At 42.8% G+C, this 19,202-nt stretch overlaps 1 protein-coding gene across 1 annotated transcript; it reads right to left on the minus strand.

Annotated features, from left to right (window-relative positions):
• Positions 1-372: 372 nt before the first annotated feature.
• Positions 373-18,107, minus strand: si:ch73-61d6.3 (occludin). Its single transcript, XM_063460336.1, has 9 exons — positions 17,850-18,107; positions 14,201-14,792; positions 11,932-12,123; positions 11,384-11,551; positions 7,029-7,192; positions 5,068-5,286; positions 3,846-4,017; positions 2,822-2,863; positions 373-2,692 (listed from the first exon to the last, which is right to left on the minus strand). Exons 2-9 carry the CDS (start codon positions 14,777-14,779, stop codon positions 2,594-2,596), a joined length of 1,635 nt encoding a protein of 544 aa, XP_063316406.1. The 5' UTR covers positions 14,780-14,792; positions 17,850-18,107; the 3' UTR covers positions 373-2,593.
• Positions 18,108-19,202: the final 1,095 nt, after the last annotated feature.

Consider the following 19,202-nt stretch of genomic DNA (forward strand, 5'->3'; position numbering starts at 1 on the left):
TTGTGTCGGTGACCTCATAGGCTAACTAGTTTCACACTTGACTGCTACAGAAACAGAATTATATGAGTGGAAGTGGCAACACAAACCTTAGTAGTGTTGGTGACGAGTACATAGTTGCTCTTTACAATGTGTAAAACTGGGTGACAAAAGTTACAATGTGCAGTCATGACCAGACTTTGTGTTTTGTGTCCGTTGTCGCTTCAGTCTTACATCTTCCTGCGATCGTGTGCAGAGCAGTCACAGGACAAGAGTCAGTATTTACAGTGTTGGCCCAAGCTGGATATCAGCTCGTGGGCCAAAGCCTGAGATATAAGTGATCTATTCCAGTCTTATCAGTACTCCAAGCCTGCATGCTTCCACTTGCTTATTAAGGACTAAAAACATCCTCCTTTAAAACGGTGACAGTCTAAGGCTACGTTCACACTGCAGGCGAAAGCGCATCAAATCCGACCTCTTTGACCCTATGCGACCCATATCCGATCATGGTATGACAGCGTGAACGGCACAAATCCGATATTTTCAAATCCGACCTGGGTCACTTTCGTATGTGGTACTGAATCCGATACATATCTGATGTTTTAGAAAGCGACTGCTGTTTGAATGGTCATGTCGCATTAAATCTGTCTTTAAGTCACTGACACAAGACAGACGCCAATTACCAGCGCCGGAGAAGCGCCCGAGAAGACATCGTGAACACTTCCTGGCCATCCCGTGTAGATGTCAGTGAAACTGTTGGGAAGACAACGTTGGAGAAACGTGAACATTTTATTTGTACTGTATAATCTGCAGATTCTGACAGAAATCTGCAGCTATCCTTTGAAGCACCGCTCCTCTAAAACAGCAATAAGGATCATTATTAGGCCAAATGTAAATAACACAATAACCAAATAACTTAAAGCAAAACTGGGAAACGTAAAGTCCGAAGTCTTTATATTAAGGCCATCAGTCAAACAATCCTGTTGGTCTGGGTCTAAACAGAGCGCGTTGTGTGTGACGTCTTCTTTTGCGCATGCGGGCCGCTTTGAGGGTTCACACTAGAGCGCGTTTGCTGTCACATTTTATTTGTAGTGTGAACAAGCAGACAAAAAAATCGGATTTGATCAAAAAATCGGAATTGAGCATTAAGACCTGCAGCGTGAACGTAGCCTAAGCAATTTCCAGCATGCTGGAGCGCCGTGTCACAAGGCAAAAGTATTGAAACTGAAGGATTGTTGATGGATCAACAGCCAATCTTTATGATAGGAATGGATTAGGATCAATCGGGATTTGGCCAGAAGCTGATTTCCAGCAGGCGGCAGAGAAGTGGAGAAAAGTTTGAAACAGAAATAAAAATCTGACTAAAACCTGAAGCACAGAAACGCACCACCAGAGGGCAGTATTAGCTCACATTAGTCTCACTGACTGCTGCATCAGCACAGCGCTCCTGCTCCCCCTGCTGGGAACTCGCTGCAGATGCACTCCAGAGCAAATAGAGAATTAGAAATGTTTATTATTTACTAAATTCAATACTTTTTAGACAACATCATTTATGGAGGTACACAGTTACAAAAATGTTTTTTTTATAATAGCATCAAAGAAAATAAATTCTTACAAAAATAAATGGCTCGCAAATGGTTTTTAAAATGACAACAATGTTCTTCATAAAAATACAAATGCAAGACGAATCACAATCGAGTCTACATGAATTTAAGGTGTACAGTAGATTTTCACAAACGCAGAGGATTAAAGCGCGTTTTCATTGGCAATTAATCAAATGAGTTCAGCTTATCGACAGAAACAGCGAGGCGGGTTTTTCAGGAGTGCGTGTGATGAAAACATACAGACACTGGTTAATTTGACTAATTTGCATAGTTTAAACACACAACTGCTGCTATGAGCCTACAGTATGTACAAGCACTAATGAATCTCGAGGTTTTAGAGACCAACTGTAAATTTGTTCTGATATATACGAAGAACACGACTCGTTAAAAGAACGCACAATACAACAATGCCACACACAGCCCGTTGGCCAGTTTTGGTGTCACAACATCTGTAAAAAAATATAAAAATCTCAGTGTTGACAAAAACAAAAAAACGGTAAAAGAAAGCTGTTAAGTTCACCGACATTTAAGGTCGTTATGAACGCCGAAGCAGACGTGAGAAACCCTCAGCTAATGTTCATCGGCCACACAGAGGCTGCGTGTTTGCTCACGGCCGTCTCACCTACAACATCACTGCACCGACTCTTATCTGTGGAGGGAAAAACAAAGAAAAGTCGCCTATCGGAGAGCAAACGCAGAAAAGCGAGCAAAGCGTTACCTCGGACGACTAATTATTAGGTGACCTTCAAACAGCCTCTCTCCAAGCTTTGACCCTCAGGAGTAGCCGTACCCTGCAAACACTGAGGCCAAACAGGCCGGAGGCTCCTCCTCTCATTCTCTCCCAAAATCAGCGATTATTTGTTTACAGTAGATCATTACTATGAACTTGCAGTGTGTTCCCCGTGTGTGTGTGTGTGTGAGCATGAGTGTGTCCTTTAACTTTGGTCTCAGCAGGTCACAGAGTCTTTGTGGCATGTTGGAGTGTATCGTGCTGTGGGGAGAGTGGGTGCTCCTCAGTGGTTCTTGTCATAGTCCTTCACCATGCGTTTGATGTGGAACAGTTTGTGTCTCAGCCAGCGGCACTCTCTCTTCTTAGCCTGGTAGTCGGACGTCTGCAGACGCAGCACAGAAAAGCCCGTTAAAACAAAAACTCCACACAGCTTTGGGTCAAAGGTCTTTAATAACTGCGTAATGTTTGTTTTAGGTGAGTTAATAAAAAAATGCCTGATATGTCTCCTCACCTGCTTCAGATCCTTCAGCTGGTTATATTCCTCAGCTACAATCTGGGGAATAACACAGACGTTAGAAGGTTTATAAGGTTTGGTGTGATCGTCACACACAAAGGAAACATTAAAGCTCACATTTTGTGTTTTTTATGCACAGAGAGCTTAATAAGCAATGACTTTTTTAACACAGTGGCTCTGAGTCACTCTTCACCCTCGATAAAGGCCAAGTCGCGCAGCATAGACAGATCGGTTACCAGGTCAAAGACGAGAAACTCTACAAAGTCAGACAGGTTGGAGTTGTGATCCGAGAAATGAACTGTACAAAAACTGACAGTTAATGGAGTGTTAAAACTCTGATATTAGCATAACTCCCTGTAACAATTCTCAGAAACGTTAGTATAATTATAACAGCGGGGGACCGATCAGCTTCTAAAAGCCAACGAGTAATGATGGAAAAAGCTCCAGCGTGTGACTCTAGGAGCTTAATATAGACGCTTTTCCATTAGTACCTACTCGATCGACTGGTTTTCCATTACAATCGAAAACCACCTAATGTGTGTGATCGTTGTTATAGCGACGCATCCGAGTGTCTCGCAGTGTAATTAGTATGCGTCACGAACGCTGAGGCGACGATATAAACTGCGGGTTAGTCTGTGTGGCTTCTCGTCACGCTCGGGGAACGCAACTCGTGACTCTTCGAATAACGCCACTGACCAGCCAATCAGTGGCGTGCAGTCTGACGACATCACATTTTACGTGCTTGGATCGCAGGTACGATGAGCTAAAGGAAAACCCTGAAAACCGTGGCGAGCCGATCCGAGAAGGTACCAAGGCGGACTTTATCATCACAGTTTTTTAAGTGACAAACACAATAAATACATCAAATACAGAACAAATGTAAATGTTTGTTTTGTCGTCTTTGCAGATCCAGGATCGTATTTATTATGTGAAATGAGTTACACTGAGAGGGAGCTTCTGTCCAGGCTCGTTTAGCTCAGCTGTGTCTCGGGACTTTCTGAGGGGAGTGGTTTCATCTCACCTGGTATTTGGCTGAGGTGTCGTCCAGCGTGTCCAGCTGCCGGCTGAGCTTGTTCAACTGGTCGTTAATGTCGTCCATCTCAGCACACAGCCGCTTGTACTCCCGAAGGTCGGCGTCAAACTCTCTCTTATAATCGTGTCGCTGATCATCCGATGTTATCTCTGGGTACATGCTGGAGGAAAAGAATGAAGGGAGGCAGGTGGTGCAGAGGAATAAATGATGGAGAGACAGCAAAGGAAAGGAAGACAAACATCAGCATCGCAAATAAATCTCGACCAGTCAAAATGCAGAGTTATCAACTCTATCAGTCAAGTAAACGTTTACTTCTACAGCACATTTAAAACAACCAGGTTATAAACATATGCACCATAATAACAGTCACTAAATCAACTGCAAATATACGCTAAAAATCATTAAATAAAACTAAGTAAAAAAAATACTTTTTCTATAATAAAATCCGGCTCAACTAGAACTGAATCTGGATCTAGGAATATTCAAGAGCAGCTGGCTCACAGACCTCAGTGTCGTGATAGTTTAATAAGGTGGCGCCAAACCATTAAGACAAGTGCTGACATTTTAAACTGGATCCTGAAACAGAGCCAGTATCAGGAGGCCAATAAAGGTGTAAAGCGCTTACGCCCTTTCTTTCATGCAAAAGGTGAGCTGCTGCTCAGCGTCCAGGCCAAGTGAACATAAAAGAATGACGGATATTCCTTCAGCACAGAAACACTGTGAAAGTTCAGCTGTGGCGAGTTCAACTTTAAATGTCTCCCTCTGGGACACTGAAAGTGTGAATAAATGTAACCACAGTGTAAATATCCTGTCTCTATAATGGACCTTGTACCTTTGTTCCACTTCTCTAATTATGGCCGAGTACAGCTCATGTGAGGCGGCGTGCTTTAGAGGATTAACTGCTCTCCTGGACCGAACGAGGGAAACGCCGTGGCCTCTCGTCCTTTGAGTGTCTGTAACTTTACCATTTTAAACGTACATGTTTCAAATCAAGAGATGTTCTCCCTGCACTTTCCCGTAAATGAAGGTACTGTGCATGGTCTTCTGAGCTTAGGAATTAAGTCGTGTCAGAGAATATAGGTCAGGTCCCGAGGGCACGACAGCATTCGACTGCAATCCCCATCCTGAGTTTTTTGCCTAATGACATTTTCTTCTCTAATCCAGACTGTGTGTGAGCAGCTCACAGATAAAGTAGAAGATTATTTCTCACCTCTCCAATTCTTCTGCATCCAGTTCATTGCCCGTCTCTCCTCCCGTGGTGTACTCCGTCTCGTACTGAGACTCGTCCAGTTCTGGGTTACGTCTGCGCCTCTTGCCCCTGTTTGCGGAGGGTTTGCGGCCTCCGCCCGTCTCTTCTGAGGGGCTTGAGCTGGTCCCCCCGCTGTGGAAGAACATTTCCGATGGTCGGCTGTTTGTCCGTTCAGAGTACCTGCAGAAAAAAGACATGAGAACGCGGCTTCTTCTTTCACGGGCTTACCCCCCCCGAGGGGGGTAATGATTATAAGTTTAGAAGAGCTTAGAGCTCCGAGCTTTTTGTTTTTCACCAAAGAGATTTTTGCATTTGTGTTTTTCATCAGTTTGGGAAACAGTAATGACGAACATCATCCCACACATGGAAAAGATCAGCAGCATTTAAACCATAACATGCTTGACGCTGCAGGCAGATAGGAGCACACGAAACAGACAAAACCAATCGATAACGTCAGCAGAGTTTTTCCATGTTAATCTCTGATTTAATGATCAATACTACTTTCTTACATCATGCAGCTAGACTGGAATTACATGTAAAAGGGACTTGGGGGGGGGGGGGGGGGGGGGCTTTGCATTATGAGGCTAAGATTAAAAAAAGTAGACTGTTTTCATCGTGCAATATGACCCAGAGTTACTGCAAAAAAGACGATCACGTGTGCTGGCTCCCTGTTTCCTTTTCCCTCAGCTTCCTTTAGCTTTTTTAGTTGTCACAGTGCAGAAAGGTGTAGTCAAACATTTTAAAAATATTTAACCAAAGATAAAAAGCTCTAACGACATTATAATCAAAATAATAAAAGAGTGCTCCTAAATGCCCCGGGCAGACGCCATATGGAGGAAGGTAGACCTTCACTAACCCATTCATGATTATTGCTGCTCATATCTACAATCTGACTCTGTGCCGTATGAAGGCTCTCAGTGACCAGGAAGCAGCTACAGCTCTTTAATAATGAGAAAGAGAGACACATTCAATTTTGTGGGTTTGTGGGGATTTGTGGAGGAATCCAAATCCAATGGCACAGATATTACAAGCTCCTAAAAAACCAACTGTGCACATTGCATCTCTGCGGGCTGGCATTTTTGCTGCTTATCAAAACACCGGTTCTGTTTGCCTTGTGAGGAAAATCTGCACTTTGAACTACGTCGACTCAGGGTACAATGTGTGTATAAATGTTTGTGCTGTTAACAGCACAGTCTGAGCTGATAAATATATATATATATATATATATATATATATATATATATATATATATATATATTTGAAAAACGCAAAGACAGAAGTGTTTGTGACACAGCGTGTATCCAAACACTGCAAAAAAACTAAAACAAGGTGCTTCAGAAATGAAAACGCAGATATCCTGCTGTCGTCCTCAGAGAATTCAAACAACAAGAAATTTTTACAAAAGGGAAGATTAATCCAACAAGGACTCACACACACAGATCTGTGTTGTGGGCAGGGCAATATGTTTTTGTGGAATTTAACATGGTTGGGTGAGCCATGTGCTCTAAAGTGGGCTTTGCTTTCTGCCAGAGGACACCCCCCCCCCCCCCCCACCCCCCAAAAAAGAAGAGGAAAATATAAACAGATTAATTCTGCATCATTGAGCCAAAGAATCTGTGGCAAAGATATTTTGTAACAATCTATTTCTTTTCTCTTCTGATACAATAAATATTTTCAATGATAAGTCTTGAGCTCAGGGTAAAGTGTGTGTTCTTATTAGTGATCTCACACAGCTGACATTAGACTGACTGAAATTACACAAATCAGGAAGCACAAAACAGTTCTGTGGTTCTGGGACTGTGTGAAAAGAATAACAATCTACAATAATAATAATAATACAGAGTATATACTATACATGCCAGACAAATATTTGCAAGCTCACGGTGTTGAGATAAGTATTCAAAGAAAAGTGAACCACCTACTCGTTGTTGTCGTACGCATCGTCATTGTAGGAGCTGCTCTCCACCTTGGGTGAGGAGTAGGAGACGACGCTGTTAACTGAGGCGTTAAGCGGCCCGCCTCCCTTCTCTGACACCAGCAGGGTCGGGGCATCCTGAACACTCCGGCTTTCCTCCACATTGTTCACCTTCAGCAGGACGGAAAAAGCAGAGAGAGCAGGCTCAGCAGATGCAAACAAACAACTGAAGCACTCACAAAGACCAGACCAGCACACGGCCTCGTTTCTCCTCTAACACATAACCGCTGCACTAAAACCATCTACAGGGAATTTGTTTTATGCCATGTGTCATTCGTAATATTTACTAGTACTAGTACTACTTAGTAAAAGTTTAGAAGTAGTGAAATATACTAAAGTAGAAAGTGATAAAGGAAAGCGTTAGCTTCAATGATGGCTTTTAAAGACAAAGAGAAAGAGATGAAGGAAAAAGTTTAGTAATTAGTACTTAAAGTCTGAGTGAGCAGTGAGGCATAAAATTGCACTTTGCAATCCAACTCCACACTGAGCAGCTCGGCTCGCAGTGCACGAAAAGCTCAGGAGAGCAAAAACAAAGGAGAGCTACAGGAGGTTAATTATAAATCAAAAATAAGCCTAACCAAAAATAAACCAATTCTTTCAGACTGCAATAAAATACCGTTTGTTTTACAGGCCACACTGTACGCCTGTTTCTGATCCTTAAAACTTAAAGCAGTGAATGACATACACAGCAATGCTTCCACTTCTTTCTACTCTCTCGCGTCTTCACGGACACCTGGAACGGATCTGCCCTTCCTGTCTGTCGTTAAACAAAAGGAGTCGAAACGTTTCCCTTAATCTGTATTTCCAAGTCCTTCCTGTGAGGTCAGGTGACAGCATGACGGCTTTCCTCACAGTGAAGGCCTCAGGGTCGGTCAGTGTTTAATCCACTAAGTGTATCAATGATTAGACCTGCAAACAAAGCAGCAGCCTTGAAACTGGAAATGGGCGCTCTACTCTCTCTACTACCTTGCACCGGTTAGAGGCGAGGGTTTACTAACGAACCACTGTACACAGCTCTACTCCTGTGATAACATCGACCAGGTTTTCCACTCTCTAGGTGGTACATCGCTAAATTCCTGAGAGCTAAACATCAGCCTTGCCCCTAAAAAACAATAATCACACTGGGTGGAGCGCTTGGGTGGGGGCGAGCAGGGCTTCGTGCAGCTGCAGGAGAATCCTGTTGGAAGAATCTCAACAATGTCCTCTCAGTGAGAAGCACAGCGGCCGCTGGGCTGTGAGCGCAAGCACAGTAAGAATGTCTGAGAGTGCTGGGCCTGCTGAAGCAAAGCCACGAGGCAAAGATTGACAGGAAGATTAAAAAAATGGCTTGCAGGCAATGTTGGATGTTGATGAGGAGGCAGTGACCCATGGAGCAGCAGTATAAATGAGGCATAAGTGCATGTCAACAAAGGAAGGAATTAGGGGGGCATAGACAAAGAAACAGAGTCTTGATGGAGACTCTTAAGGCTTAAGTCTCCGTTAAGAAAAAATCTCCAACTCTGTTGCCCCGTCTAAACTCACACAGAAGATCATCTTCTTTGGACAATGGTGTTTCTTTTGAACTTTTGATTTGTACTGGCTAACTGGTGTATTTCTTTTTCTTTTCTTTCCTGTTTTCCTGTTTGGGTTTTTTTTTTGTGCGTGTTTGGTTTCTGGGTTTTTTTTCTTTCTGTACTTAAATGTTATTGTTTTTGAATCTTATGTTCTTTGTCTGGTGTGGCGTTATGTAACTTTAAACTTAAAATCTTATAAATAAACATTTTAAAAAAAAAGAAAAGAAAAAATCTCCTGTTTTTTTTTTAAGCAGAAAATCAGTGTCTGTGTCAGCTGGGAAAGGTCGGCTTGCATAACTTAAAAACACTTTTAATTGAAGGTAATTAAGTAGAGATAATGGTCGTTACAGAAACTTGTTAGAGCAGTGACTAATCAGAGATTTAACTACTCAGACGCGAGGTGATAATGTGGAAGAGTAACCAATTCTTTGCTCTCCAACTCACCAATATTTTCTCATTATAATGTTGAGTTCACGCTGCTTAATGTCCTGTCAGAACATTTTCTAACACTGAAGCAGCTCAGGATGCTGCAGACAGCCCTGCAGGAACCGACTCTGATGACCTCATGCAGTAGACACAATGCAGCGCACCACCTCGGGCGAGCTGAATGCAGCTTGTGTGTGAGGTCATCAGAGCGAGCCAGGCCTCCCTGAGCTCAACAACAGAGACGGGTCCAATCTCAGACCGACCACAGCCTTAGACTGTCAGTCGCCTGGTGCTTAAAGGAGCCAAACAAGGCTGATGACTCATTCTGTGGCACAGAGACACAGGTAGTGTGTCAACAAAGTAATAAAAAAAGCCTGCAGTGTGAATGTGAATGGCTGTGATCATTATAATGATAGTAATATAAGGAACATAAGGACAGGAGAAAGCCACTGACACACGCTGGCCGATGTGCTTCATATAGAGCGCAGTCTTCATGCAGGAAGTTTGACGCACAGACTACAGATCATATATGTTGTAAACTTTTAATTATCTGCTCCCACTGATCATTAAATCCTCTAAGATTCATCTTTCTTACTGTGCAAACTCTTCTGTGACTAAAAATATACTTTGGTGTTTTGACTTCCCGGAGAAATTTGTTCCAGTGAAGAGACTTCATTACTGCACCTACAACGAGCTTGATGACTTCACTGTGTACTGCTCCATTATTAGACAGTAGTGCTAGTCACTGTGGGCTCATCTCATTCACTCTGCCCTGCCTGCACACCTCTGCGTGCGCTATGTTACACTCTCAGGAATGACGAGCTCTCTCAACAACAAACAGCTTTATATAATTCACCATTACAACACGTCTGTTTGGTGGAACTTCTGGTATGTTTGCAAGAGATACACTGTGACTCCCAGCTTTCTTCGACACACCAGTGTAATCACATGATATTAGGCAAGAATGTAGCAGTCTTAGTTTTGGTTGTGCGGCCTGTCCCGGCTGTCTTAGGGCGAGAGGGAGGATTCACCGGAGAACATGCAAACTCCACACAGAAAGACCCCGGCCTGATGGTGGAATTGAACCCAGGACCTTCTTGCTATGAGGCAACAGTGCTAACCACTATGCCCTGTTTAATCATTAACATCATAATTCATCTGGGTTTCTTTCTTTTATAGTTGGCATGTATCTACTATGTGCCATGTTTGTATATTTATCTGTGTTTCTGACATTCGAGTGGATGATGTTTGAACAAACACTAGATGGGAACAGGAAATATAGATCATTAGTGTGATGAGGTGCTGTGCCGGAAACCTGCAGTACATTACGCGACTGAAAACATTTCTTAGACAAAAGTGCACGTTTCTCTGCATCCTTAATTCATCAGACTATCCTGTTACGGCTGGTTATGAACTATAATTAAATCTCTTACACAGCGCTCTTGATGCTTTCATTCACTATCGGCCCATATTTCAGTTCCTGGACCTACATGACTGAAAGGCTTTTAGAAAAACACAAAGGCAGGCTCTCTAGAAACCACCTGCCTGCTTACTATCTCCTCGGGTGGTTAATGATTATTCAGAGTGAAACCAGGTTGTAGGCCATTTGCAAACAATCACTGATTGCTATCATCCTGACCCTGAACAAAGTGACTCAGTCAGAGGAAACACTGAGTTTAGCGTTACTGTTTCCCTGCTGAACCCTTCACAACATCACACATGAAACTTCTCTCGGACTGTGAACTCACAAAGCCAAGCAATAAAAGCATATGAGAGAAGTAAACTGGCGATCAACACCAATCAACTGTCTCTCGACGCAAGTTATATGTTACAAATAGCAGGGGTAATCAACAGACTAAAATAGGGTATGTGCAAGTCTCTGCTTGGCTATTTACAGGTCACCACAATCGCCTACCTGTCATTATCACTGATGACTATCTACACAAGAAGATGAATACCTCACTGACAGCTTACCTGCTCACCTACTTCGCTGCCATTTAGCAACAAATCACATTATTTGTGACAGAGAGGTAAAGCAAGTTTTGTTGGCTTAATCCTTTATGCAAAAGACACAAAACAAACCCCGCTGTAGTTGAGCATTTCATCATCTAATCAAATCTGTCGGTGATTACTGTGCTCCACCTGAGGCTGGATTTAAACTCTGCGTGACCCTGCTCACTTGACTCCAAGCTCCGCATGCATAGACTCCAGGCTAGTTTGGGGCAAAGGAAATGCAGGAATGCAGGAAGGAAATGCGATTTAGTTTTTTAAATCCTCCATTTAAACCTTATTAAACTTTGTCCACCATCCTGTTGTCTCTTACCCAGTCTTCTACATCTCTGCCCTCTGAGGCCTTCCCACCAACAAGAGGCTCTTCCCAGTAAATATTCGGTTTGCCGTAGCGCCAGATCTTCCCTCTTGTCCTCTGAGCGAAGAAAGCAGCAACACTCAAGGCGATGACAACCAGGAATCCACATGCCATTGCAATTCCCTGGTAACGACAAGAATATGAGTCTGAGTACATTTTGAAAGAGATAAGCTCTGAGATAAAGTTGGTTTATCCCGGTACAAAAAGTACAAATGTGTAGCAACATTATGAGTCACAGTGCTGCACAGAACTAATATGAGAAGGAAATCTCACTTATACCACAGTTTGAACAGGTTTTAACAAGCAGATAATAGAAAACAACTAAAGTCGTTACAATTTTCACGCTTTTAAACAGTTGATAAACACAGAAATAATTAAAAAACAAATCAATCAAGGAAACCTCTCGGAGACTTTTTACCATTTCAGAATAAACGGGTTCATCAGGCAGCATCATCATTAAATAATCCTGGAAACAAATCCTACAATTTAATATAGCTACAGACCTCCTGCGGGTCCACAAAGCAGTAATGGTACAGGTACTGGTTGTACATGGGGAAGCCTCCCACTCCTCCCATCTGCGAGTAACTGGTCTGGTAAAGATTCTGGCACATCATGAGCATTGGATTGTACATCATACTGGAGGAGCTCTGGGCCATGGGGTTTACCCCAACGATGTAGACAATGTTTATGATGCCCTGAAAAGACACAGAAACAGTGTATCAGTAAAGACACATGTAACATCTGAGGGCTGATTAGTGAAAGAGACATTTCATAGCAGAACATGAGGCAGCAGCATCAGATTACATGATGGCAAACAGTCAGCAGCAATCTTATCACATGTGTGGAGAACACATTGTGAGTCCAAAGGCCACAGTACAAGGAGGAGACAGACACCTTCCACGCTGGACTAACAAATGTTCACTGGCTCTCTAGCAATCGCTAGTATGTATTTAATAGTTAAATCAAGTGGAATCATTTTTAAAAAAAACAAATATTTATGTTAACAGTAAATGAATGAATCATAACAACAGTGAAAGCTTGAGTAAACCAGGTCAGCACAGTTTCTCTGTTGAGAGAAAGTCAGACTATACTGAGTGATTCTGCCAAAAATGAAGACTCTCTCTTTTCACACTGGCTCTAGAGTGGTGCTCTGTACACTGAGCTCAGTAAACATAATGGTGTGCTGGATTAACATCTGTATGCAGTGGTTAAACAGAGTGAAATGGCGTAGAAGTATTCGGTTTCAAATTATGTTTCTGGTATTTAGGGTTTTAGAAAACATCCAAATTTAAATAGTATTCATAACAAAGAAAGGCGTTCCCAGTTTTGACTGTCAGCTGAGGTGTGAGATGGGAAGCTTGCAGGAAAATACTGATGATGATATGATTATGTTAAAAAATACACTTTATTATCCTAATGGAGTTCCAGTTTACTATTCACCTGAATTAACCTGAAAGAGCAGAGCTCTCACAGACATGCTTGCTGTCCATGTATGTATCTGTGCATGTGACCTATTAGTATATCATTACATCACTGAGCTCAGTATCACAATGACTATCAGCTGTTTGCAGTGGACAACGACACCGTCTACAGGCCCAATATTACATACTTAAACTCAGAAGCTAAACAATCTGTTTGTGTTTCCCTGTATTCATATCTTTGTGGGGACCAAACTCCCGGCCCCCACGAGTTTGAAGACATTTTTGAGGCTCAAAATGTGGTTTTCGTGTCAGGGTTACAATTAGGTTACGGTTAGGTTTAGGCTCAGGGTTAGGGTAAGGGGCTAGGGAAAGCATTATGTCAATGAGATGTCCCCACAAAGATATGAAAACACGGTGTGTGTGTGAGTGTGAGTGTGAGTGTGTGTGAGAGAGAGAGAGAGAGAGAGAGAGATTCAGTTATGACTGCAAATTAATTTCCCTTTAAGCTTTACTGTCTGTGCAACAACAATTTAAGTATATGTCTTGAACTAAAATTATTTTAGCTGCATGATGATGATAAAGTTGAGCTCTTTTGGCAAGGGAGTTGGGGATTTTTGTCAAACAGCTGATGACAACGACTACAAAAGGTTTTGTCCTAAATGGGAGGTTTATGAGGGAGCTCAGGTCATGTTGGGGTGGCTGTAGCTCAGGAGGCAGAGCGGGTCATCTAATAACTGGAAGGTTGGTGGTTTGATCCCTGGCTGCTGCAGTCTGATACTGATACTGACCTCAAGTTGCTCTCTAATGCATCCATCGGAGTGTAAATATGTGAATGAGGCATGCTGTGTAAAGCACTTTGAGTGCTCAGGTACATTAGAAAAGTCCTATTTACCATGTTATGCTAGCTTTTGTAAATAATTGACTTATTTAAAATAAAGTGTTCCTGTGTTCAAGTAAAATGTTTCAGTCTCCTCAGTGATGCAGGAGTACAGATTAAGTCAGAGTCCGCTCCATTAGATGAAGGTTCTTTTCTATTATCTCCAGACAATTAGTAAAAATATATTTACAGCTTTAAAACTGTCCAGCAATGGTGTTTTTATTTAGTTTTGTACCTTGTTTAGTTTGAATTTGTCGAGAGTTCTTTGCTTCACTGATTATTTGCCACTCCCATATTTTACAGTGTGTTATGATAGCACAACCTGGCAAACACTGAGGAGACAAATAAAGTATTGAGAAACATAATTTTCACATGAATATTATGCTTTCAGAAGATTATTCACCAAAGTACTTGCACTCCTCTCTGTGTGTATTAATAAAAAAAGAGCACATGGGAAATTAAAAGCAGTTTTACCTGCAGGGCAGCCATCAAAACGCTGGATATCAAGACAGCCAGGAAGTACTTTCTGCCACGGACTGCGTTGGTTTTAGAGAAGCTGGCAATGAAGAAGGCCAGTGCTCCTACAAAGTTAATGGCTGCCATGGCAATCATAGCAGCTTTGGCCGAGTAAGGAGAAATGTAGGAGCCGGAGCCGTAGTAGCTGCCGTATCCCCCGTAACCACCGTAGCCCGAGCCGTAGCTGCCGCCAATGTAGCCGCTGCCGTAGCCCATCCCAGAACCGTAGTAACCCATTCCCGAGCCATACCCGTACTGGATATCCCACATGAGCGTGGAAGCCACACAGGCGAATATCGCCAAACACAGCACTATGACTGTGACCATCATGGCTTTGACGATCCCAGGAGGTGACAGCCATTTGTAGAAGTGCTGCGGCTTGTCCTCCATGTAGTAGGATCCCGGTGGAGGTGGGTACATGTTGTAGTCGCTCTGAGGGCCATGGAAGCTCGCCGCAGGCCCAAAGCCATTGTTGGGTGGAGGGGTGAAAGGAGGACTGTAGACTGGTGGACTCTCGTAATGCTGTTTGTCAAACATCGCTCAAAGATGTCTGGAAGTGTAAAGAGAAACACCAACACATACACAAAAAGTCCGTCAGCAACTGAGAGATCAAAATGTACGGCGCACAGGCGGGAGGAGCCGTCCTGAGCTGTGTTTCAGCTGAGCTGATATGAGTAACGCTACATGAACAGATACGGGAAAACTAGGTGTGACTAGCAAACGAGGCTCAGTGAGGGAACAGTGTAAATGTTTTACCATTTACAAGGGAGTGCATTTTATGATGGCACAACTTAGCTTTGTTTGTCCAGTTTTCTCCTTCTGTTTGGCTGAGAAAATCGCCTCTTGGACAGATCACATACTCTTATACGTCAACAGAGAAAAAAAATGAGAGGAATAACCGCAGTTATGAGGCCTCTGAAGCAGCCGAGTCAGAATCAGTACAGAGATGTCAGTACCAGGACAGGGAGAGCATCCAAACAACAATACTTTCCTTTCTGCCTTTTTACAGGCTCTGGAAGTCTCTCTCTAGCCTCACAATGTCCACAATTTGAATATTTCACATCTCAGTATCCAGCTAAAATGTTTTTCTGCTACACAGAGATTTGCAAGGCCACAGTTTACGACATAACAATCCCCATTCTTCTAACACCGAGCTGTGCAGGGGGTGGGAGTCCAACATGTTTCACTGAAAGGCACGCAAACAGCTTTCCTGCAGGAGACAGAAGACCTCGAGGCCTCTATTACCTTCATGTTACTGAAAACTGTGCTCTCTCTGTGTGTGGTGTAAATACAATACGAGTATAACAAAGCATTACACCTGCAACTAATTAGTTAGCATTATCATTCAACAAATAAAGCGCCACAAGTGTAACCGGATCTCAAGTTTAATTTAAAACAGCATGTAGATACACTTACAGAGCTGGTGGAAGAGCATATTTTGCATTTTTCTTACTCAGTTTCTGTGCTGAGATGTTTCGGGGGGGTTATTGGTAAATGAAAAAAAATCAAGTAAACTGAATAAGTTAACTGGAGCAATAATTGTACCTCCATGTTCTTCTAGGCTCATGCTGGCAGAAGGAAAAGCCTAAGATGCCGAGTCATTCAGAAGTTTAGACACACAGAGAGAGATACAGTCCCTGGCACTGCCCACAGTGTCATAACTCTTGCTCTCTTTTATGGGACTCGGGTGAACACAATAGAAGAAGAGGTCTCGCCTCAGAGCCTCCATCTCAGACACCTTCCCATTATACCCTCCCTCGGTCCTCCATATCCTTCAACCCCCTTACAATTGCCCTGTCTCTTAACTCTCTCCCCCGCTTCTCTCCTGCCCTCCATAACTTCTTGTCTTTGTTTCAGGAGCAGGAGGGCCAAAAGTCAAGGCTGCCCGTCACGGGAACAGTGTTGCTATGAAACCAAAGTTAAAAAAGAGCGAGCGAGAGAGAGAGAGAGAGAAAGAAAACTGGGGCAGTGTCCAGGGAGGATCAAACAAGGGCTCCTCTGTGCTGCTCCTGCACGGACGGAGGCAGAAAACAGAAAGAGGGGAGTACAGGTGGATGAGCATGTCCTTTATTCTCAGCTGGGTGCTAGTTTAGTTCCTGCTACTGGGTTTGTTTATATCGGTAATTTAGCTTTTTACAGCAGCCCACTCAGCTCTGACTGCGTGACTTCCACCTCACTTTTAATTGCTTCCCCCTAAAATTTCCACTTGATTGCACTAGCAAAAGCAGAGCACCTCAGGTCATCTCACGGAAGAAATCCAAATCTTGAACTAATCAAAATCAGTGTTTTAAATACTAATGTTTTAAATGAATAATAAAACTACTACTACTACTACTACTACTTCAGATTAAGAGCTTGTACATGAACAAGAAAGATGTTTGTGTCTGCAACACAATGATTGTTATAGCCCACAAAAACATGGGGATTACTTATTGGGAACCTTTTCTCCCAATATTGGCCTGAATACAGTGTATCTACTGTAGCAGGAGTAGTACAAGACCGACAGTAGTAGCAGTATCAGTACATGTGTTTGTCTAACACTGGACTGCCTGGCTCATTTTGAGGCTGGGCAGAGAGCACAGTGCTTGGACCGAAGTCACAGGTCACGTCAGACGCCCACCAGCCACAGCCTGAGCACCACTACAACACAGAGTCTCTATCATCCGTCGCTCATAAAGGAATTCCAGTTATACAGTCACATGCCGTACATCTGTCAAAAACTATTAGACCCCTGCCCGATGTAGGCTGCGACCCACTGGCACACTCACACGGGAGTCAGCCAAGACTTCCTGCTCAAAAACACCCCACTGACAAAGCTCCTGCACCATAAAATCTGTGGGGAATAATCACAGGTTTCTTTTAATGCTCTAACACGAAAAAAGCTTGAGGAACGTGTCTCACCTGGTGGGTTTAGAGCCCTCCCCGTGCGAGACTGTTTGAGACGAGGACAGGCTACGGACCTCCAACAATTACTTTACAGAATAACCAGCTGATTGAGGAAAAAGTGGGCAAAACTGAAGCAGGAGGTAGGCAACAGACCCACGGTGTCTACAAAGCGGTCTTAATAAAGGTTGCATTAGTTAAGAGTCGGATCAGCCATTAGAGTAGCTCTGCTTGTAAATATGAAGGATGATATGATCATGAAAGGTGTGCAGTACTTTGCATGGCCAAAGCACAACTTCACACACACGTATTTATATTTATAAGCGCTAACCTGGGTACATACATCACTGAGGTAAGTACACAACACAGCAGTCTAACCGATCAAGTACTTTGGATTTAACCGTGATTTATTTTACTTCAAACTAAATACTCGTCCTGATATCAATACAGGTGAGGGTTTTGCGCTCTTTCGAGCAAAAGGGATTCTGGTATAAGTAGTTTTAAACAGATTTATGTATCGTGCGTAAGCTAGCTAGCAGGACTCTCGGGGGTCGTTAGCCCACCTGTCGAAGTAACAAATGTAAAACCGCTAAACACTCGCTGTAACAGCGGCAAGTATGAACAACTTTATGAGACATTAAAGAAAGTTAGCTCACTTCTTAGAGGCAAAAAAGGTCACAGTCTGCTATTAATATTATCCCTATCCACCTCACGGTTATCTTACCTGAGGTCGCCGAAGGGGGGGGGATAAAAACTTGACCAGTGTCCGCCCTTATTTCCTGTCAAAAACTCTCCTTCCTTTAAAAGTGTGAGGCTGTTTGGGAAACTAAAGCGCCCGTAGAAAAATGCGTTTCTCTGTTTTAAGTAAATCTCTATCTGAAAGCAGCGCTGAAGTGGTTTCTCCGCCTGCAGCAGCCGTCTGTCCCAGGCACAGAGGCGCAGTGAGCGGTCCCTGAACAAGTGCTTTGTCCCGCTAGTCCGCCGCGGTGATGAGGCCCGCCGCGCTACACCGCCGCCTTTCAACCGCAAGAGGTCGCGCTTTCTGCCTTAGCACGACGACACACCAGACGCACGCATTATTAGAAAGTGATGTTTTCGCAGCAGACACACAGTAATAACATTTAGCAACAAAAAGGGTTCAAAAAAATGGAAGCAGGCATAGTCTTCCGCCAGACAATATAGTTCTTTAAGCTCATTAACAAACCGGCTTCAGCGTAGATGCTTAAGAGGGACCGTAAAAAGTTTTACACTAGTTAGAAAATAACACCGAGAGGGGAAAAAATACAAAATAAAACGTTTGCTAAGATTTGTTTTCAATAAAAAATAAGCTGTATTTTGGCACGTGCTCTTTAATTATGTATTTATTAATTCATTTGGCTGGAGGGGTTTTTACAGGTTTATACATTAAGTCATAACAGATATAAAATTATAATAAAAGTTTGCAGTTGGGGGCCAACACGTGTGTTCAGTGTACTGTCCTAAAGTGACATAAACACTCATATTAAATAACACTGATACTTAACAGCAGTTCTAATACAGTTTGATACAATTAATAAATGGAGAAAAAAACTGGTGTTTTTAATAAGTAGAGCTGATAGAGTAAAATAGTAATAATAGTAGAGATGATAGTGCCATATAAACAAATATTGCTCATTTATTCCCTGTATTTTTACTTTAATGCTGCTCTATTACACTTTTATCCTCAATGAACCTTAATAAACAAGGATTAAAGAAGGAGTTCTTGTAAATAAACCTGTGGTATTCCACTCCGGGAAAAACACTGTGATATGCATGATTCATGTTAGCGTAATGCTTTGTGATAATGGCATAATTCAAAATGTCCTGTTTTTTCTGGGGGGGGGGGGGGGGGGGGGGTATTCCTGTTTGACCCTTAAAAGCAAACAAAGAAACACTTGCTTTTAAAAGAATAAAATCACATCACACTTTGTCTCGTGCAGTTTTTCCTTCACCGTTCTATTTTCATCTCACAACCAATCAATTTTTGGTTATTCATTTCCTAGAGCACACAAGATCAAAGCAAAAGTGTCACCTTTCGTGTTTACGTGCACAAAAAGAG

This window comes from Pelmatolapia mariae, linkage group LG17, assembly GCF_036321145.2.
Source record: "Pelmatolapia mariae isolate MD_Pm_ZW linkage group LG17, Pm_UMD_F_2, whole genome shotgun sequence".
Taxonomy (NCBI): Eukaryota; Metazoa; Chordata; class Actinopteri; order Cichliformes; family Cichlidae; genus Pelmatolapia; species Pelmatolapia mariae.

Excerpts from the sequence above, each read along its gene's own strand:
- si:ch73-61d6.3 (XM_063460336.1), bottom strand. The coding sequence starts at position 14,779 with ATGTTTGACAAACAGCATTACGAGAGTCCACCAGTCTACAGTCCTCCT. Across the intron at positions 11,552-11,931 it reads GCTTTGTGGACCCGCAGGAG|GGAATTGCAATGGCATGTGG; the intron begins GTCTGTAGCTAT and ends TGTCGTTACCAG. Across the intron at positions 2,693-2,821 it reads AGCTGAAGGATCTGAAGCAG|ACGTCCGACTACCAGGCTAA; the intron begins GTGAGGAGACAT and ends CTGCGTCTGCAG.